The sequence below is a fragment of the Meles meles genome, chromosome 2, assembly GCF_922984935.1.
Source record: "Meles meles chromosome 2, mMelMel3.1 paternal haplotype, whole genome shotgun sequence".
In the NCBI taxonomy this organism is placed as follows: domain Eukaryota; kingdom Metazoa; phylum Chordata; class Mammalia; order Carnivora; family Mustelidae; genus Meles; species Meles meles.
In genome coordinates, this window is record NC_060067.1 from 30,352,485 (window position 1) to 30,376,310 (window position 23,826).

The window sequence follows — 23,826 nt, forward strand, 5'->3', positions numbered from 1 at the left end:
CATAAAGTCTTCCTAAAGTTTCCTCTACTGTTTCCATTTCTCTTTAACTGTACCTTTCCTAGGTTTTATTGATTTCTAATTTTTATTTTATATTTAGTGTATTCATAACAGGTAGAATCCACTTTAATCTTTGTAACAACAGAACAACCAGAACAACAAAGAAGTAACTTAGACATTGAAAAATATTTGTTGAAAAGTTAATTGATGAGTGCACATGATGCTATGTTCTTTTGGAAATTTATGTTTAGAGACATAAAACTTAAGATCCCAAACGTTGGGTAACTGAACCCAGGATTCATGTCTACTTTTAAAATATCTCTCAGTGTTTTTCTGGTGAATTCTATGGTCTATCCTGATATATTATCTTTGTTCCTAATCTCCTTTTTCTATTTGAAAAATAGAATAATACCAAGATTTTACTTACCATATTGTGTTAGTATCAAGAACCAGTGCATTTATAATAACTGAGGAAAGCAGAGCAGCCACCTATGAACTTTTACCGCAAACACTATTTGTACTGTGGATTAGCTGTACCTGTACCCTTTCTTTACATGTCAATAGCCTTGTATCTAATGTACTCTAACATTTGGCCTTATTTGGCCCAGCATGCTACTTTGGCCACAGGAATAGCTAGTTCAGGGAGAGATTAATGCCATGGCATGAAGACCAATCAGGATTAAACAAATTTCATTATAAGATTATGCACCTATCTTAATTACTTAGGCACGTCTGCATTTTGTGCAAAGTTTCTTCTGTTAGTAGAAAGACAATAATATTGAATTAACTAGTTCTATTAAATGTGAGACACGTGCATGATTGCAAGTCTAACCATGTAGTAAGAAGACTGTGGGCCACACACATTCATCAACTATGTTTTGATTTGATTGAGTTAGAAATCAAGATGACTCATTTCTTCACCTTTATTCACTCATGCTGTTTTCTCAGCTAACTTGCAAGAAAACAAAATGTCATAATGTACATTGGATCTTGAATGTTAAATGCCCTGGTCCTTATTGCAAAATGTTTATACTGGACGCTATGGTACTTATTGTGCTGAGTAAATGGAGATTCCCTTTCATGTTTCCTTTGCTTATTTCTTATGCAGATAATTATAACCACTAAAGAAGAACATGAAGAACAATAGTGCAGTTTGATCATTTTCTGGAAGTTACACTAATACAAATGAGTAAATGAAATTGAATTTTTCGATTACATATAAAACAGCACAAACTTTAATGACCTTCTTATCTCAGTGAAGCACTTATTAAGGATTAGCAATTTAAAAGAGCTTGGAAATATTAGCATCTGCAAAGGGTTTAGGAAGGTTGGATTATCAAGACACATGCTCTATATCTTTCTCTTCTTGGTCCTAGGTTGAGGGAATAATTATGGGTAGGAAAATTTTCCCGTTTCCCCCAAGACTCTGCTCAGAGTTTGCTCTTTAGAAATCATAACTCTTTCAATGGAGATTAACACTTTATCAACAGGTATTTTAAGAAAGATCCTATCAGCTGCTAAGCAGGATTCTACTTGCTAAACCCCACTCCTATACATGTTACAAGTGCAGCCTTTAATGCCCTTTTAGTTAGGAACAGGGCAGCCAAGCATACCTATCAGGTAGCATGATGTTCCTTTACCAACCAGTGTTGGATCTTTGCCAAGCAGAGATCCTAGCAGTTATGTAAGCCTCATCCTTTATCTTAAGCAGTTTCTACTATTTGATTTCATACAAAAGTACGAAGTAATTCTGCCACATAAACTTATTAAATACTCTTTTTAGGATCCACTGTAGAATGAGTATAAGGCTTCCTTCTATTTGCATTTACTATTAAAACCAGAAAACGTGTCATTAACAGAGTGTTACACTGCTAGATTCTGAATGGTTTTTTAGATAAATTATGATTTATTTCAAAGAAAAGACATCTGGCCTGAGAAGCAGGCCATAAAAATGAGGGTTAAAGATAACTGTTGTAAAGCTGTCCAAGGATTTTCCACAAGATTCAGTGAGAAAGTACACCCATGATATTTTATGAGAGCACATTGGCCCACCTAAATGCATGTCCAATCCATTAATGTTACTAAATAAGATGATTAAGCATCTACAGAATAAATATACTTCATCATTATGTATTATGAGATATGTTTTGCAGTATGACTCAGCTTGAATTATGAACAAGACTTTCAGCAAGTTGTTGGCAATGGAATGTATAGAGCTTACCTGGTTGCAAAGTACCTTCAGCCTCTATTCCACAGCATAGTTTGATTCTGTGCCATTCCATAGTAAGTTGAAAAGAACTAACTTTTAGTCATCTCTCTCCCTAAATTACTCTGGCAACCTCATGGCAATCAAGATTATTTCAGGAGGGGATCACGATGCAAGCATTTTTGTGTTGAAGGACTTCATGTCATGTTCAATGACACACAGTAGAGGCTAAATATATGGAGAGATTACTGAATATTACATATTACATTATAATACAGACATATTATTCATAGTAGTTTATCTCTATGGCTTAACCCCTTTATAAGCACATCTCATACTCAACTGTATAATGTCTAGGGCTTTGTTGGATTTTAAATAATTATTAATATGTATATGCCTTTCCCAAATTGCAACACTGTTCATCCAAAACAGACAAGATGATAGTGTTTAAAGATACAAACTTGAAATAAGTATTTACAACTGTTAAGTAATGCAGAATGCAAAAAAAAAAAAAACAAATTTATTTGCAAAATAAGTATTTACTACTTGTAAGTAGTAAGTAAGCCATAGAGATCTAATGCACAGGATAGATGAATATAGAGAGTAATGCACCATAATTATGTAATGTGATAAATATTGTTACAATGGCAATCAGTATATGAATGTATCAAAGTAGCTTTATGTATGCTGTTTACCTTAAATTACATAATGTTACATGTCAAATTCATTCAATAAATAAAGAAAAAGAAAAAGAACAAAACACACAAAAGAAGGTTTACCTTTCCAGTCTCTATTTCTTCTTTATTCGATTTTTTCCTATTCTAGTCATGTAAATTACAATTATAAATATCCTGCTTCGAAATTAGGATTTGATGCAACTTCCCTATTAACAAGTTGACTCCAGTCTGTTTATTTATTATTTTCCTTACCTTTTTTCATTCATTTGTCAAACTCCCAATTACACTTCCATTTCTTACACTAAATATGCCCACCCATGTAAATTGATCAGTTGCTGGCATTGTATCAGGAGTGAGCAACCAATCTCTCCCACCAGAAGTAACTTATATAATACCTCATATTTTTCAGTTTACTCTTTTATTTCTCTTGATATCAAAGTTATACACACATACATATAATCACTGTCCTCAATAGCATTGATAATTACCACATTCTTATTCATTAATTTTATTAAATCAAGTTTAATGCTTATAATATGGCAAGCATTTTGTCAGGGTATAAAAGTAGATAATATCTAATCACTTCCTTGAAGCTTCTCTCATTACCGCACAATTTCCTCTTTACAGTTACTTGCTGATAATGGGTACAACCTGTGCTCTAATCCTGGCACCCATCAGGCCCCACTACGACCACCATTATATGTGGTTGTTGTGGATATGGATTTGGGATTCAGTCTCCTTATCATCTGCTGATTTACCTCTGTGATGTGGGGAGAATTATTTTACTTCTGTATTGTTCAATAAATGTGATTTAAAAATAAAGATTATAGCAGTACTTATTTCACAGGGTTGCAAGTAAGGTTTTAAGGATGGGATACATACAAAGTTCAACATAGTGCTTGGCATGTTATACCCATTCAATAAGGGTGTGTGTGTGTGTGTGTGTGTGTGTGTGTGTGTGTGTGTGTGTGATTTGTTTGAAACATTTGAAGACAATGAATCCACATAATTGTAATTAATTTTTTGGATAAAAGACAATATAATGTCGTTTAGATAATTTGGTGAGCATTTGCATGTTGATTCCGTACTTATTTGTGATTTTTTGAAGCTTCAGCTCCACGTAAATATCACAAAAATTAATATAATTCTTGACATTAAGATAATTTGTTTTTATATCAAGTGACTATATATCATGTATTATAAAATCTTGAGTAAAATTTACAGTGTGATTGGGAAGCAGTTATTACTAGTATTTTGGATTTTATTTATATGTCTCAGGTAACAAATTAAAGAGGAAGGTTAAGATAATGCCACACTTTTCTTTTTTGAAAGGACTGAGTTTAAGAGTTATTTACTTACAGAAACTTTATAATGTAAAAATTTAAGCATTTGAAGAAAACATCTAGAATAGTGACTTTACTATTATAGGTTGTTACCCTTCTTTTTATCTTTCAGGAATACACAATAGATATAATTTTTGCCCAAACCTGGTTTGACAGTCGCTTAAAATTCAACAGTACCATGAAAGTGCTTATGCTTAACAGCAATATGGTAGGGAAAATTTGGATTCCTGACACGTTCTTCAGAAACTCAAGAAAATCTGATGCACATTGGATAACAACTCCTAATCGTCTGCTTCGAATTTGGAATGATGGACGAGTTCTATATACTCTAAGGTAATACTGTGGAAAAAAATGTAGTTGCTCTAATTTATTTCCCATACAAATACTTGATCAACTCACAAATTTTCCTTTTTCAGTTTTACAAAGAAAGAAATGTTGAGTTCCTTTCATACACTAAAATCTAAAATGGTGGAATATTTTAGAAACTTTCTTTTTTAAGCTCAGAGTAACTGGTATATGAAAGGGACTAAAAGCAAAGGGAAAAAAAAAACCCTCTTGATATCCTTCTCTTCTGAAACATAAGAGAGTGTGGTGTGAACATTATGTGTTTTAATCCATAATGCAAATTGTTGACTGAGATTTTCTCTAGGAGCCAATCCTGCTATAAAATTCAATAATGTAGTAAAACATTCTTAAGAAAGGATTAAATGAAGATTCAAATTTATTTAACTCATTGTCTTGAACATATCATCACATACCTTATCAAGAATCATCCTAATCTTATTAAGAATCATCCTTAATGGAAAGAAGTTTATGAAAATTTAATGGAAAACAATCACCATCCTTAACCATGTATGCTCTGTTAATTGCATGTGTGTGTTTGTTGTGATCCTGAAGTATAAAATTTAAACTGTAAACAGAAATTGTATAGTGGCAGCTTAGTTGACTGGAGAGGAAAATCTTAGAATTTTCTTACTTGTGAATGCTAGAACATTACCACATAAAACTTTGAAACATTACAATTATTATTTTCTAATTTATCACAGTCTGTTATTAGAGACCAAAATTATTCTTGAAAATTAGACAAAGGATTTTTAATGCTCTAAATTATTTTCCATTATTTAATATTTACTTTTTCATTTGAATAGATTGACAATTAATGCAGAATGTTACCTTCAGCTTCATAACTTTCCCATGGATGAACATTCCTGTCCACTGGAATTTTCAAGCTGTAAGTGACAAAATATGTGATAATTTTATAGAATTTTAGCCTTAGATTCTGTTTATTTAAAAGTGTAAAATAGGGGTACCTGGGTGGCTCAGTGGATTAAAGCCTCTGCCTTCAGCTCAGGTCATGATCCCAGGGTCCTGGGATCAAGCCCCACATTGGGCTCTCTGCTCAGCAGGGAGCCTGCTTCCCCACTCTCTTTCTCTGCCTACCTCTCTGCCTACTTGTGATCTCTGTCTGTCAAATAATAAATAAACTCTTTAAAAAAAAGTATAAAATAAAATGAGATAAAATATAACATATAATTTTAAGAAGTGTGGAGTATGTTTGTCTCTCAAATAAAATAATTACAAATGACATATTTTTCTTGCTTTTAAATTAAAAAGTGACAATAAATGCATAATAAATGTATATTTTTAATTATATCATCTTACAAACTTTGGGTTTATCCAAGTATCTTTTTCCTATTTTGATTAAATAAAGTAGTCCTGAAGATAGGTTTGTGTTCAAATGTTTTAACACTGCTATGAATATAATATTGATTCAAATTTTATTCATCTCCATGAGGCAAGATTTATCTTTATTACATTGGATTTTAAAATATGTTTCAAAGATTGGTTTGGTGAATAATATTTACTACATGAATAGCAAAGCTTTGAGAAGACTTTAATGAATTGGAAAAGCCTACGTAGAAATAAGCTTATTTTATTCAGAAGAAAGATTGAAACACAGAGAAATGATTAGAACTAAATAATTTGAATATAAAAAGTATTTTGTTCAAAGAAAATAATTATTATCTTTCTGTATGAATATCAAATTTATTTCATATTTACTGTTTATATTTTTATTAAAATGTTTTTCTAGATCATATATAATTGAATAAGTCTTGAAACCATGTAAAATGAGTTTAAAAAGTGTTACTGCCTATATCCACAAACTACTATTTTCATTCTATTGAAACTTGACTTTTTCATATATCACATTCTACTGTTTATTCACTGTAGATTTTGTGTATTCACAAGTGTTATCCTACTTAATCATTAACAAAATTCCCAATTATCTCTTGTTGTTTCTATTAATGATTGTCTTTTTTTTTTTTCTGTTACTTTTTTTTTTCCATTTTATTTATTTTTTCAGCGTAACAGTATTCATTCTTTTTGCACAACACCCAGTGCTCCATGCAAAACGTGCCCTCCCCATTACCCACCACCTGTTCCCCCAACCTCCCACCCCTGACCCTTCAAAACCCTCAGGTTGTTTTTCAGAGTCCATAGTCTCTTATGGTTCCCCTCCCCTCCCCAATGTCCAAGCAACATGGGGGGGTAGGGGGATAGGAGAAGAATAAATGAAACAAGATGGGATTGGGAGGGAGACAAACCATAAATGACTCTTAATCTCATGGACAATGATTGTCTTGACTTTTCTTAAGGATTTTTGTCTCATTAAAATGTCCTTTTAAATTTATAATCTATCTCACTGCTTTAATTTTCTAACATTAACGTCTCAATGAATATAACACCAAAATCATAACAAAGACTTGATTAATCCAAGCACTCAAGGAATAGTTGAAATGCAAATATTTGAAAATGTAGTAATTACTGTACTTGCCTCCTAGACACCATGACTAAATTCTCAGTGTGATAGTTCTTTGGCTTTGATTGTCATTGCTAGAAATTAATAATCTGCCCCTGTGAATGTAATTGGTTATCACTAACATAAACATAATAATCATAGCTAACTTTTCAGATTTGAGCACGGATCCAGCAGAGAATTAAGGTTTCTATACCTAATACTTCACAACAAATATATTCAAAAGATTTCAATACAACCCCATTTTAAAACTCAACATCATGAAATTTAGAATAGTTAAATAGCAAGCTATTTTTATTTGTGCCCATACTCCTATATACTATGACTATATTTTATTGCATTGATAAAGATAATCTAAAAAAATACAAAATATGGAAAAGCAGGATGGTTAGAGCCCTATAAAACAAAAAGAAGATGTGAAAAAAGAAAAGAGGGAACAGATTTTTAATAAGTTAGAGGAGACATGTGCTATTTCATTGAATGGCTGATGAGGCTATCCTGGTACAAAGTGATATAATGTTTTGGAAATGTTTTAAGTTGATACTGAATTCTGTTCCTATAATGTAATAGACCAATACTTTTGTTGGAAACAATTTAAAACTTTATGTTATTAAAAATCTTCTCAAAAACATGTGAGTGAAATCCCCAGGAAGATATTGAAGCATTAAAAAATGTATGGGCGCCTGGGTGGCTCAGTGGATTAAGCCGCTGCCTTCGGCTCAGGTCATGATCTCAGGGTCCTGGGATCGAGCCCCGCATCGGGCTCTCTGCTCAGCGGGGATCCTGCTTCCTCCTCTCTCTCTGCCTGCCTCTCTGCCTACCTGTGATCTCTGTCTGTCAAATAAATAAATAAATAATCTTTAAAAATAAAAAAAAAAAATGAATCCAGAAAGGTTATAGCCAATTTTGACTCTAGGACATTTGCCAAACAGGGTAAATTTGAGCTGTGACTTCGACATCCTTGTGGATTAGAATTCTAATAGAACATAATTTCTACGTACAACTGGGTTACAAAGGCTGGACGCTTAGGGTAACATGAAGAAACATCCCCTCCTATATACACAGATGTGTATACACACACATACACACACAAAACCACTAATGGCTAAAAGAAAAGTTGACTCTGCAATCAGCAAACTAGGATGAAGTCACTCCTTGAGAGGGTATAATTACAAACTCACACTCACATGAATTTGCAGCCCAAATTTCCTTCACTTGATTACTTTGAAAAATCCTTGTAGATTTTTCTGAAATGTGGCAGGGAAAAAAAAATTTTTTTTTGAGAGAAGGCACCTCCATGCTAAGAAATTTCCAAGATGAAAAAACATTTTCAACACAAATAACAATGATCTAGTATTCAGGATATAAAACTAATTCAGACTGAAAAAGAGAGAGAGAGAGAGAAAATCCAATAAAGGCATATGTGATTCAACAAGCAGTTCTCCAAAGAAGAAACTTAAGAATCTAATAAACATATGAAAAAATTACTAGGTTTCATTCATAATCAGGAAAATGTGAAATAAAATATGCTTAGAGACCAGTAAAAATAGACTGTCCACATCAAGTTGAATGAGACTATGAACCCAAGTATACGTTCATACTTTGGCTGCTGAGAAAATTTATTGATATACTCCTTATGAAAAGAAGGTTGGAACTGTCTCATACATTATTATGAAATGATAGAAATTGTATGTAACCCATGACCCCAGCTATTCCATACCTATATATATATATGCCAAAGAAATCTGCATGCATGAATTTTGTGAGTATGTATAGTAATATTACTAGTAGTGATGCTAATATTGACCAACAAGAAACATTATAGGTGTCTACACCAATAAAATAGATAAATTTCAGAACATCTTTATAATGGAACAAATTTACTAAAGCTATATACTTTAGCATGGGTGACTATTATAAAGTAATGCATCTAGTACGGCAACAATCTAGAATTCAAATAGAACGTAAAATAAACTATGGTTCAGAAATGCATATCAGAAAATCAATAACAGAAACACAAGGGAAGGATTTTACAGAAATCAAGTTAGTGGTTACCTCTACTTATGAGACGGAATACTATATCAGAGTGGACACATGAGTTTCCCTAGACACTAACATGATTCTATTTTTTTTTCTTTAGTTAAGTGGAGTTACATGGATTATCATTATTTAATCATTATATGATTATTTTTAAACTATTTTATGTCATGTTTTATGCCATGTTTTCTATATTTGACATACCTATAATATAAAAATGAATTTGGAATGATGTTGGTATTGAAGCAGTAACAGATTTGAATCTTGGTAATCTATATATTTTTATTTTAACTTTTACCTAGATGGGTACCCTAAAAATGAAATTGAGTATAAGTGGAAAAAACCTTCTGTAGAAGTGGCTGATCCTAAATACTGGAGATTATATCAGTTTGCATTTGTAGGGTTACGGAACTCAACTGAAATTTCTCACACAATCTCTGGTAAGAAGGAAACGCCAATCAATGAATGACTTTTTATTTAAATCTATAGGTTTGAATCTATACTTTTATATATTTTAATAGCAAAAATAAAACTTCTTTCTTCCAGGGGATTATGTTATCATGACCATTTTTTTTGACCTGAGCAGACGAATGGGATATTTCACTATTCAAACCTACATTCCATGTATCCTGACCGTTGTTCTTTCTTGGGTGTCTTTTTGGATCAATAAAGATGCAGTACCGGCAAGAACATCACTTGGTATGATATGAATATTATGCTATAGTATCATGGGACTGTTAAAATATTTAATGTGAAGAAAGTTCATCATTGAATATGTTACAATATTCCTCTATATTACAATCAAGCAAAAATTTACAAGTACTCTAGTGCTTTATAAAATGTTGAAATGACTATATGACAAACAAGCAGGAAGTAGAATCACAAAGAATTTAAAAATTTCCTGCTAATGGAGTTCAAAGGAAATATAAATACTCAGCAGGAATTAATAAACAAAAACCATACATAATCCCTGAATCTCAATTTGATCTATATTTTTAATCACTGTTCATCAAGATTTTATTTTATTTTTTAGCTGACTCACTGATAGCCAGCATTTATTGACCAATGTGTGTTTAGAAGGCTTTGAAATCCCCTGCTCTTACAATGGTGCTAATCAACAGTGAACTTTTCTAAAGGGCAAGTCACTGAAAGGGGCAAGAAACTTCTGGGCTTCTGTAATCTATAAAATGTGTAATTAGTCTATGAATATTTTGAGAGTTGTCTGCACAATAACACTGATTAAGAGGGTAATTTGTAATTCATACTTGAAAAACTAAACTTTTGGTTTCTTTCTTTAGCAATCAATTGCAATAATCAAAACCATAAAAGAAAATGTATCTAATTACTGTGCATTTGTTTAAAGGAAAATAACTTTCATTTATGTATTTATACATAATATTATATTTATATATATATTATATATATGTATATATGTATATATATTATATATATATTATATATATATTATATATACATATACATGTATATATACAAAGATAACTTATTGATCAATTTCATTCCCAAGATCAGTGCAAGATATGAACCACACTACTGATAAGTTGGGACAGTCTATTTTCAACAATAATGAGGTTTTCATGTGGCTTTATGATAGCTGGTGAATAACTCTGTTTAATAAATACAATAAAAGGCAAATCATATAGAAGTCGCAAGATAAAGCCTGAGGCACCCAGCTCTATATTTGAAAATGCAGTCCCCTGGGGGGTCTAAAGAGAAGTGTACTTACAGCCAGTGAATAAAATGTACTCAATACCTGAGTTTTGTTTCCTATTTACACTATTATTATTTCAAATTATTTTATGTTCCAATGTAAATAAATTATTTCAGAATCTTTGTATGATACTATGAATATGACTTAAATATTATATTTTTGTTTTTAAACATTATTGTCATATTTTCCCCAAAGACAATTTGAAGAGACTATTTCTACCATGATATTTGTATGAAGTCAGAAATCATGCCATCATATCTTCAAAGGGAATAGCCAGTTGTGGAATTGTATTATTATATGAATTCATACTTTTTAATATTAGCATATCAACATTTAGATAAGTCATAGCCAGATCTAACTTGAAGAATATCTCTTACAGTTTTGGGCCCTATGTATTTGGAGCTCAAAAATTTTTTTACCCAAGTATATGCATACAAATACATACATGCATATATATGTCATGGAAGTACAATTTCCTGAGCTTATTTATTCCATGTTGTGTTTTAGCAAACATTTACCAAATGTTTTTTTTATGAAGCAGGCGGTATTCTAAGTGCTTCAGTGTTAACAGTGAACAGTAACTATAAAATCCCAATGTTCATGGCATTTATGTCTTAGTGGGATGTGCAGGTAATGTACAAATATAAAGAGCATATGACAACAGTAAGTAATAAAGACTATGAAAAGAAAGCAAAATAAATGGCAAGAGAATGGCAGGAGATGGGTGTGAAGATGATGTTTGCTATTTTATCCTGTGGAGTCAGGCTATACCTCTTTGAGGAGGCAGCAGAGACCCAGTGAAGCATGGGAGTTAACTTGGTGGATATGTGGTAGAAAGGTAAGTCAGGCAGGGAGAACTACCAGGTCCTAAAACAAGATCTTCCCTGCCATCATGCTTGAAGGTCAGAAAAAAGACATCTACGGCTAGAACTAACTGTCAAGAAGAGAAAAATGAAATTGGAGATGTGGCTATTAGATCATGTAGCTTTAGTAGGTTACTTTATGGACTTTGGATTTTATTCTCAATGTGACATGTAGGATTTTGAGCAGGAAATATAAATGAATCTGCTTACTAACACAAAGATTTTCTTATTATCATGGATTCAAAGATATTTTAAGAGGAAATCCACCAATTTTTAAGCTAACACTGTGATAATAATTACTAAATTAAAGAAATGTCAGAAAGCTAAATTTTGCTCTCGTTTTCATTGTTTTATGAATAGGAATGTAATAGTATTTTAATAAAGTGAAATTTAATGCAGTCATTGATACTGAAATCAAAACACACATTATCTTTAAGGGTTTTTTTTTAGTAAATTGGGACATAAGTATGGAAACCAGGAATATATTTGGAAATCTACTTTTGTCTGACTGTGACAATGTTATGATTTAGTAAGTTACCAGAAAAAAAAATGCATTAGGTGAGGAAGAAGAAAGACTTGTTTATTCATGGAAATCACTTAGCAGTTACCATATGCCTAGCATTTATAGTTTTGGTTTAAAAATGATTGAAGCAAAAATTGTCAGAGATAATAGGGAAAAAAGAAATCTGTAATCATATTTGGATATTTTAACATCCTTTTTCATCACTGATAGAAAAAGTACATGGAAGAAAATCAATGAAAATGTAGAATATCTGAATGAAATTATCAACTACTTGACCTGATTGATATTTATAGAAGACTACACCTAACTACAGAATATACCATATTTTCAAGTTCATATGGAGCATTAACCCAGATCTCAAAAAAATTGAAAAGACCAAAATTTACCAGAGTATATTTTCTGACCAAAATGGAAGTAAATTAAGAATTAATATAAATAGGAGCACCTGGGTAGTACAAACTATTGAGTGTTCAACTCTTGATTTTGGCTTATATTACAATCTCAGGATTGTGGCACCCATGGCCCAAGTCAGGCTTCGTGGTGGGGCCATGGAGCCTGCTTGGGATGTTCCCTATGTCTCCATCTCTCTCTCTCTTTCTCTCTCTCCCCCTTTCTAAAAATTTTTTTAAAAAATAATTAATATAAATAATATAGATAATAATTACCTTATCTAGTTGGAAATTTTAAAATGACCCTTTAGCTAACCTTTGGGTCAAACTGGACATTAGAAAATATTCCTAAATTTTAATTAATTAGAATTTAACATATACATATTTATGAGGTGCAACTAAAACATTGCTTAAAGAGGAAATTATAGCTTTACAATGCTAATATTAGAAAGGAAGACATAAAATTAATAATCTAAGTATCCACCTTAAGATCTAATAAATAAAATAAATATCTTAGGTACAAATGTATTATAAGAACTAAGCAAGATATTGCTGTGTCAATTTTTTTAGATGAAAGGCACAGAGGATTTAAGAAACTTCCTTAAGGTCACAGAGCTAGTAGATAGAAGAGTTAGAATTTGAACCTAAATTTGTCACCGTGGCTCCCAATACATCATAACCCTGTCTTCGCTTTTTTTTCAATCCTATGTGATGATAAACGTAAAAAGACAGTGCATAAGAGGAATTATTAGGGCATGTTTCAAAGGAGAGATGAGGATAAAGGTAGTATTGCCTTCCCTATATTAAAGAGACCCTTTCATTTTTTTTCATCATTGATATTGTCACGGTATAAATAATTGGCCAAATTAGGATGAGTTTTGCATTACAATAAATACTTTTTGGAGAGTACATAATTCCATTCATTGAGCTATATTTGGTGGACATAGAATGAGAATTATAGCAGTTTAGGTAAGGAGAGATATGTCCTGTACAGCTGTGAGTTAGGGGTATCAAGATTAGCAGTTGTAAGAACTGTAAGAAAGCCACCACTAAAGAGAAACAGGGACATACACAGAGATACATACACAGGGCTGAGGCCCAGGGAGATACCCAATTTCATATGCTGGATTCTTTAAAATATAAAGATTTTCCCAGTGCTTTTTTTTAGCCATTGACAAAAGCTGGCCAGTATTTTTTGCTTAAACTTTGAGATTAAAAAAAAAAATAGTGCTAATTCAAGTTATTGCATATAGAAACACTGTGCTAGTTTAGATTAATTTTAACTATGTGTTGTAGAAAACTTCAAATCACTGTAGCTTATTAGGTAGAAGAGTATTTGTGTTTCATGTGAGAAGCCCAGAGGTATGTAGTCAAAAGGTGATTTCAGTGTGAGGGGCTCAGGTTCCCTCTAGTTTTCTGCTGGTGTTGTGGATGATTTTAATTCTTATGATTATATAATGTTCTAAGATGGCTGTTGGTGCTCTAGCCATTGCATTCCATGGAGAAAGCTGTGAGGAAGAAGGAAAGACAGGCTTCTGTCTCTTTAATGCCATCCTTTATTTTTATTGAAATACAACTGACATTATATTAGTTCTAGGAGTACAACCTAATGTTACAAAATGACCAGAACTATAAGCCTAGTTAACATACATAGTCACAAAATTTATTTTCTTGTGATGAGAACTTTGGAGATCTATTCTCAACAACAATTGTAATTGTTGACAATATACAACAATTGTATATTGTCAAATATACACCACGGCCTTATTAACGATAATCAACATGCTTTTTGCATTACCTCCCTATGACTTATGACTTATCTAGTTTACAGTTGGAAATTTGAAACTTTTGACGCCCTTTTTGCATTTTTAATGCCATCTGTTGGACACTGTTTACACTCTTAACTTAATTCTCCTTGGCTAGAGCTCGGCCTGTGTCCACACATAGCTGAGCAAAAGTGTCAAAGAAGTTCTTCCATTCATCCTCATGCCAGCTAAAAACTGGACAGTCTCTTGCTATGAAGAATAGAAAAATGAGTGTGCAGAGTCAGCAACTTGTAGTCCACAAATTTAGATGATTAAAACTCATTGCAGACACGAAGATCACATCGAAAGTAAGGTAGCTATGGTTACCAATCATTTTTTTCTGTAAATCGCGGGTAATCAAATCCTTTTGTTTCCATTGTTTCTTTCTACTCCCAACATTGCCAAATTAGTTGGAAGAATAAAAATGGGTTGCTATGTTTTATTTTGTATTTTCCCCCCTCCCTCCACAGGTATCACTACAGTTCTGACTATGACAACTCTGAGCACAATCGCCAGGAAGTCCTTACCTAAGGTTTCTTATGTGACTGCGATGGATCTCTTTGTTTCTGTTTGTTTCATTTTTGTTTTTGCAGCCTTGATGGAATATGGCACTTTGCATTATTTTACCAGCAACAAAAAAGTAAAGACTACTAGAGACAAAAAGCTAAAGAATAAAAGCTCGGTATGTTAAAAATCCCTATTTTTATAAACAGCAACTTACTATTCGAAATACTGTTTTGAATACTCATGTTATACTTGCTTAGACTAATAGGGATTCTTGAGATACTCTAACAAAAGCCAAATCCCATTAAGATGAAACTGGAGGGAGGTTTTCTTCCTTCCTTCCTTCCTTCCTTCCTTCCTTCCTTCCTTCCTTCCTTTTTTATTATGTTATGTTAGTCACCATACAGTACATCATTAGATTTGATGTAGTGTTCTGAGATTCATTGTTTGCATATTAACACCCAATGCTCCATGCAATACATGCTCTCACTAGGCCAAACCATCCCCCCAACCCCATCCCCTCTGAAACCCTCAGTTTGTTTTTGAAGTCCACAGTCTCTCATGGTTCATCTCTCCCTCCAATTTTTCCCCTTCATTTTTCCCTTCCTCTTCCTAATGTCTTCCCTGTTATTCCTTATGTTACACAAATAAGTGGAACCATGTGATAATTGACTTTCTCTGCTTGACTTATTTCACTCAGCATAAGATTTTAATGACTGTTCTGTCATTGCCCACCAGGAAAAGTATATATTAATACTTCCCCTTAGAAAAGACTCTTGGGTCCCCTTTCAAAGAGTGGTTTCTTACACTGTGATTTTTCCTCAATGGTAGATTCTTTGTACCTAAAAAAATTATTTAAGATCTCTCTCTGATTCTATTTTGTTTCTTAGGATTTGGTTACTAATGATAGGTGGCTCAAAAAATTGCTTCATTTTTAGAGTTAAAGAACCCTCTTTAATGTTAGGATTCAGCTGTGTTTGAAAGTCATAGCTAAAAAGTGGTTTGGGTTTGTGTATATTTCTGTGCCCTTACTTCCCCTTCCCTATCCTATATCTACTTCAACATGTATAACATCAAATTGATATATTAGAATTGGTTCTATTAATTCTAAGATACTTAAGTGTTGGATGATAGACTATAAATTCTTATCTAATGGCAATTACAACAACCTTAAAATAATATCCAACATTTCTTGAGTATACCAGGTGTTTTACCTGCATGATTTCATTCATGCTCTTCTGAGTACAAGTTCAGTAATTTGCACAAGGACAGTCTGAGGAAGTGAAAAATCCAAGACTCATACCCAGGCTTTTCTGGTGCCTGAAGTTTGTAATCCTTCCTTTATATTCTTGTTCTTATAAGACTCAGAAAAGCAAACATCTGTTTTTCTAATTTTGACCAAAATGGCACTTTATTGCTGATTCTAGCAAATGTTTTCAAAGCAGATTTGTTCCCAAATACCTAAATAAATGAGAACTATATACAACAGCTATGCTTGAGTGGCAAGCTTGTAAGCCTACCATAGATCGTATATAATAAAGCATGGAATTTTCCATATTATCTCCTAATTTAGTAAGTTCTAGGATGTGATGCTTTTCATCCCTCCTCCCATTTTTCATTGATTTCTTTATAAAACTTTGACATATTTTTAAATTATATTTTATTTTCCATGTTATATTCCAAGGACCAAACCCTATGCGCATTAGCTTTTGGTTTCCCAGAGTATTCCAAGAGAGCAGGGGACATTGCTGGAAGTACACATTTGATAGCTTACATTGCAGAATTAGCCTGTGACTTTCTCAGTTTATCCTATTTTAGCTTATCCGTGAGACATATTGTAGCCCCTGAAGGGACAAATCAACTGAGGGCAATGATGTCAATTTGAATATCCATTTGCTACATTTTTAAGTAAAAAAAATACAGGTTTTCTACTATTTTCCTTTAATCAAAGCAAAGTACCCTCTCTGAATTTTCCATTTCATTATTTACTCATCCATAGCTATGCTCAACCACTACTTTGAAAATTTTACTTCTAGAAATTGTGAATAAAATCAGGAAATCTACAATCTCACATAAATTCTTTGATTTCATTCTAGGAATATATAAGGTACATACTATTATATTATCAAAGACAATCAACCAAGTGTCTACTCTGGGACTATAACTAATCAGTTTGACTGTCACATTTATTCAGAAACCTTAAACATTGGAGTGCAAAACTTAAAATTATGATATTTTTCATCTTTCATTCACCAAATATTTATTAAGGACATCCATGTCCTACACAATGTTCTAGAATAGTTATTTAAGAAAAAAAATTATCTTAAATATTTAAAATTTAGCATCAAGCCCAGGAAGCAAAGAGTAAAGATAAAAAAATATATATATAGAATAAAAAATAAATATGAGCTTTGAAAAACTAAATTTCAAACATCCAAAGTTAAATTGGTACGTATAACCGACTACCTGGGTACAAAAAAATATTTTCTTTAGAGCCAAAATAAAGTTCTATAGTCTTTCCTTTCTGTTCAGTTATGTGATTTATGAGTTCTTTAAATACTAAATGACATTTTGATTGAAAAACTGAAATCAGTAATCAAATCTGACTCCCTGCTTGGTTCAGTGTCAGCCATCTGGTCTTGTTAATCAAGTAAATCAGAATGCACTTCTATGAAGAATAAACAGCTCTGCTTGTTGTCTCAAGTGCTCTAGTTAATGGTTGTTAGAGTCTGCGTTTTCTTCTGCCAGCCAGGACAATCAAACACACAAGTCTTGCAGGATCTTGCTTTGGCACCCTTTCTTTCTTTTTTTTTCCTTTTATTTTTATTTTTGTTATGTTATGTTAGTCACCATACAGTGGTACATCATTGGATTTTGATGTAGTGTTCCATGATTCATTGTTTGTGTATAACACCCAGTGCTTCATGAAATACGTGCCCTCCTTAACACCTGTCACAGGACCAACCCATCCCCCCACCCCCCTCCCCGCTAAAACCCTCTGTTTTTCAGAGTCCAGAGTGCTCATGGTTCATCTCCCTATCAAATGTTTCTTTGTTGTTGTTGTTCTTCTTCTTTCTGTTTTTCTTCTTCTTCTTCTTCCTCTTGTTTCTTCCCTAACCCTTCCCCCTTCCCTCCTCCTCCTTCTTCCTCTTCTCCTCTCTTTCTCCCTTCCATATCCAAACTGTCTTTCTTAAGCTCAAAATTCTGAATACTTTAAAATCTAGCATTTCCTCCTTTTGTTCTCTAGATGGCTTATGGCAGTAAGTCAGAAAAAAAGACCTTGACTAGAGTCGGAAGATTAACATGTCTTATTAAGCAAAACCCAAATCAACTTCTTGAGGTCTGACTGCTTAACTGAGGATCCCAGAATATTCCAATTTATTTTAAAAAGAGATAATATTTGGCTGTGTCCCAATTTAGGTTTTGAGCTTCCATGAATCCTTTTAAAAGCACAAATTAATAAAAATGCTTTTTTACCTTACTGTATGTGATATATTAGACCCTTTCTCTTCCTCTTTGCCTCACTCTCTCTGTCTCCCTCCTTACCTCCCACCTTCCTTCCTTTGTTCCTTCCATCCTTTGATCCTTCTTTCCATATCTTTCTCTTAATTTTTATTGTGAATATCAATGATGTTTTCATTTGGTCCATATTTCCACCCCATCTAATGCATATTATTGCGTTTTTATTTATACTTATTAAGAATATGATTCAATTGTGTTTATGTCAATACCTTTTTTTTTAAATCTAAGAAGTTTAGAAATTTAAAGGATGAAATCAAGACTATGAAACAGATAAAGGTCATAGAAATGTAATTGTGGTAAGCCCTCATTATTAACTAAAGAGTGGTCATGTTGAGACTAGAATATTCCTCCAGTAGATGATTAGGAATCTCAGAAAACCATGTTATACATACCTATATCAGGGTCCTGTTTTAATCCATTTGAGGACAGACTGACTTACTGTATTCTCTCAATTTAGTTAAAATGTACAATGATGGAAATTTATTTCACCAACCATGGATAAGGCACTTTGGAGAGGAAAAAAAAAAAACAAAAAACCCACACAAAACAATAGTATATGTTTGTTTTTTTGTTTGTTTGTTTTGCTTTCATTAATCTTTAAATCTAGTTATGGAAAAATATACTATACATAAAGTACAATACAAATTAAAAATCAGAAGTAAACAAAGATACTATTAGGGAATTAGTTCAATTAGATGACTGGTTTCATACTTTTTCAGAAGCAAAATATTTTCTACAGTAAATATAAATTATAAAAGAAACTTCTTAGGGATGCCTGGGTGGCTCAGTCGGTTAAGGGTCTGTCTTTGGCTCAGGTCATGATCCCAGGATCTTGGGATAGAGGTCTATGTCAGGCTCTCAGCTCAGCAGGAGCCTGCTTCTCCTTCTCCCTCTGCCTGCTGCTCCCCTTGCTCCTGTGCGCATGTTCTTTGTCTCCTCTGACAAATAAATAAATCTTTGGGGGAAAAAAAAACGAGTATTATATCTTTTTTTCACTTGACTGTCTTCATGTTTTTCTTTTGTATTGTTAGTTTACCTTGGAAGTTCTCTGTGATTTTTCACCAGTAGGCCCTGCAAGCTTGGCCAGTAACTGTTGAGTGAGCAGCTGTCACATTTCATTCTCATGTGTGTGGATGGGAAGCATGACATCTTACTGCTTCCAGACAGACACATGTGCATTCTAAGTGATGAATATCACTAGAACATTCCAATATCGCTTCATAAGCCCTAATCCTCCCTGGAGAGGCATGAATTTATCTGTTCATTTATTTTTAGAAGTTACAGAGTTCTAAACATAAGCAGACTCTGACCCGTCAGCATTGCTTCTTCTTTATATGCACAGATGAGCAATGGTTCAAATAGCGGTAGCTCTTCTGGAGATAGATGTTTAACTAATATCATGTTTTCCATCCTGTTTAGCATCCCCATTCATCCTGCATTACAGTGTTTCTGAAGTGTCTTGGGTGGGAACAATAGCTCCCACACTCAAGTTTCCATTTTCTCTGAGAAACAAACTGAGGGTTTTGGAGGGGAGGGGGTTGAGGGTTTGGGTAAGCCTGGTGGTGGGTAGTAAGGAGGACACGTATTGCATGGAGCACTTGGGTGTGGTACATAAACAATGAATTTTGGAGCACTGAAAAAAAATTAAATTAAAAATAAATGGAGATTAAAGTGACAAAAAAAAAAGTTTCCATTTTCTGAGCCTCTTCTGAAATGTGGCTTCCTGAAATGTTGGCCTATTTTCACCTGTCTTCGTCTTTCAGAATAGTACAAATTCTGACATGCTGATTGGCTGCTCAAAATTCACTTCCTGTTATTTTATTTATTTATTTAGTTGACAGACAGAGATCACAAGTGGGCAGAGAGGCAGGCAGAGAGAGAGAGAGAGAGAGAGAGAGAGGAGGAAACAGGCTCCCTGCTGAGCAGAGAGCCCGATGTGGGGCTCGATGTGGGGCTCGATCCCAGGACCCTGGGAACATGACCTGAGCTGAAGGCAGAGGCTTTAACCCACTGAGCCACCCAGGTGCCCCCCACTTCCTGTCTGTTTTTAACACTGATGTGGATTTTGTAATTTTTGAAATCCCAACTGATACTTCAATGAAATTTTATAAAAGTGGAGTGGAGAAAACCTGTGCTCAGGCTTGCATTCTCCCATGCAAAGTTTTAAATGGAAAATTAATAACAGTAATATTAGTCAATATTTCATAATATTGGTAACATGACCTAATAATGTTTGATATTCATGTTACTAATATTTAATAACATTGATGATATTAGTATATGATACAAATAATAATATATATTAGTATATGATACAAATAATAATTGTAATATACAAACACATACACAAATATACATACATAATTATTTTCTTTACCACTTAATTAACAAATATTTTCTTTACTACTTAATATTTCTTTGGCATTAGTGTATCTTGAATTTTGAAATATATTTTGTATATTTAAATCTATTACTAATATATAAATAATGTAGTATTTACTCTCACTTTCAAATAATAAGTAAATCTTTAAAAAATAAAGGTTGGGGGCACCTGGGTGGCTTAGTAGGTTTCTGCTCAATTTCTGCTCAGGTTATAGTCTTAGAGGCTGAGCGCATGTTGGGCTCTGCGCTATGCAGGGAATCTGCTTGAGACGCTCTTTTTCTCTGTGTCTCTCTGCCCCTAGCGCCCCTTCAAATAATAAATAAATAAACCTTTAATATATAAAATAATGTAGTATATAACATGTAGCCAGACAAATATATCTTTAATAATGAGAACGGGATCAGTTTCTCAAAATGTTAAATTCAGTTATATTCCTAGTGACTTTTTCAAAGAACAACAAATGGCATAATCTCAAAGCTGTATTATTTAAGGTAAAAGAAAATCCTACTCGGTTATGTAGTTTCTTTTTATATTACTTAAATTGATTTATTTCTTATTTTTTCAATGCTTGCTATTTTGGGGGGCCACAGGAGTTTTACTTGAGAAATGAAACAGTTGCACTTCAGATAAATAAGGTTTGGAATATGTATATACTTCTGATTACTCCGTCGTTAGTGGTCGCCAGGTCATAATCTGTGTGTCAAAATATTTTATTTTATTGCTACTGTGTCAGTTCAGGATATTTTTCTCAGCACCTATGAAGTCATATTTCTATTCACATCCACCATTCATTAAAGTGTAGCTTCTTTCACTTTATGAACTTGCGGTGTTTTGAAGGGAAGGGGGGAAACTGGAAAATTGTTGATTGGAAGGTTCACTGCAGTAGAAGCTCTCCCTGATTTTTACCACCAGAGATTAGTCCAGTTTTAAAATGAACCACTTGCAGTTTTTCTCCACTTTCGGACACTCTAATGTTTAATCATCTTCCTCATACACAACTGATGTCTTCCAACAAACACACCTTCTTCCTATTTATGGCAGTGCTAAGTGATATATAGAATGCATTTTGTGCTGTATAACCTTGAAATTGCCAACTAACAGGCTTGTATTTTAATCAGTTTTCACTCGGATTAGCATTTGAACATATGCTATTTAAGTATTAAGTGACAAGGAGTTGAATACCATTTTGCCTCATTTTGTACATGATTTTAGTGTTCCACTAAAATTTCGGAGTCTAGTCAAGTATCACCAAGTGTCAAGCTCAAAACATATGTCATTAACATTTAATAATATATTGCCTCTGCTTTTTATGATACATCCAGGCACGTAGAGTAATGAATTTATTTGTGTTTAGGATGTATTCCTTATCTTCAGGCTGCACATTTAGTTTCTATTATTGTGACTTGTGTGATGCATTTATCTTTTAAAATATCACTAAATATGATTATTGGCTACTTTGACATTGACTGAATTTTAATATTTAGTGGTTTGGATTTGAAACAAAATGGATTTGAATATAGATCCAAATTTTTTAAAATTATTTTTTGTTTTTAAATTTTAAAAACTTTTCCATACAATGTTTAATTTTAAAAGCTTTGAAATTTTTTTTTATTTCAAACGCAGGATAAAAAATATTGCAAATATTTTCATTAGGAAGAATTTAAGATCAGGTTAAAATAATTTTAATAATCTCAGCATTATATTTAGTGATTAGATAATAAAGCCACCAATTATAACAAGTTGTAATGCTCACATTTTTTTGTACTTCTAAATTTTATTTTTTCAGTGTTCCAAAATTCATTGTTTATGCAGCACACCGAGTGATCCATGCAATACTTGCCCTCCATAATACCCACCACGCTCATACAACCCCTACCCTCAGTTTGTTTCTCAGAGTCCACGGTCTTTCATGGTTTGTCTCCCCCTCTAATTTCCCCCATCTCACTTCTCCTCTCCATCTCCCAATGTCCTCAGTGTTATTCCTTATGCTCCACAAATAAGCGAAACCATATGGTAATAGACTCTCTCTGCTTGACTTATTTCACTCAGCATAATCTCTTTCAGTCCTGTCCATGTTAATACAAAAGTTGGGTATTCATCCTTTCTAATGGAGGCATAATACTCCATTGTATATATGGACCATATCTTAAGATTTACATTTTAAAATAACCTCTAAAATATGCAGGAATTCAGAAGGAAGTGTAGCTGCAGTCTTCAATAATGTTTTAATTGCCATATTTTCAAGAGTTCATTAATGGTTTTTTTTTCCTCCAGTAGCATTTTTTATGAGGTCCAGATTGTTGTTATTGTTCCTTGTTTAAGCATGTATTTTATACCAAATGGTAGTATTTCTTCTTCAGGCATCAACACTGTCAATGACAATGAAAATAACAAAAAGATTACCTATGATGAATACTTGCTATGTTTAAAATGTTTGGCTTTCTGCTTTATGTACATCATCTCATTTAATTATCTAATGGATCTATGTATTATTGTGACTTTTGTAAAGGAGAAGACAGAGGGATAAAAAGAAGAGCACTAACATTTTCTGTTCAGAACAACGTAGCTTCCTGGCCAGAGCTGGGATTTCTGTCCAAGCCTGACTGACTCCAAAGTGATTACTTTAGTGTTTCATGGTATTCTAGACTTGCTTGATTTCTAAATATTTTTTAAAAAATATTTTTATTATGTAAGTATTATCCAGAACCTGGTATCATAAACAGTTAATTTGATATATGTCTCAAATAATCCTGATAATAATAACTATTATAACTGGACAAGATGGAGCAGTTATCATTTAAATAAGCCCTGAAATTTACACATCACGGCCATCACAAAGATTAGGTATTAATATAATTCCAGCTGTGAGTATAGCTATATTGGTAGAAAAAGTCAAATTTGGACACAGTTGTTCTCAAACCTGAATTTTTTTTTTTTAAAGGTTTTATTTATTTATTTGACAGAGAGAGAGAGAGATCACAAGTAGGCAGAGAGGCAGGCAGAGAGAGGTGGGGGTTGGGGAAGCAGGCT

The 23,826-nt window shown here is 33.0% G+C and overlaps 1 protein-coding gene across 2 annotated transcripts in view; it reads left to right on the forward strand.

The window, feature by feature from the left end:
* Nucleotides 1-23,826, forward strand: part of GABRG1 (gamma-aminobutyric acid type A receptor subunit gamma1) — a 72,839-nt gene that overhangs the window by 46,919 nt on the left and 2,094 nt on the right. The window contains exons 4-8 of one of the 2 annotated variants that reach the window (XM_045998096.1): nucleotides 4,336-4,556; nucleotides 5,372-5,454; nucleotides 9,381-9,518; nucleotides 9,625-9,777; nucleotides 14,858-15,069. In XM_045998096.1, the coding sequence (XP_045854052.1) occupies nucleotides 4,336-4,556; nucleotides 5,372-5,454; nucleotides 9,381-9,518; nucleotides 9,625-9,777; nucleotides 14,858-15,069 (807 nt within the window). The remainder of the gene's footprint in view (nucleotides 1-4,335; nucleotides 4,557-5,371; nucleotides 5,455-9,380; nucleotides 9,519-9,624; nucleotides 9,778-14,857; nucleotides 15,070-23,826) is intronic. The other variant, XM_045998097.1, reaches the window with a different exon arrangement.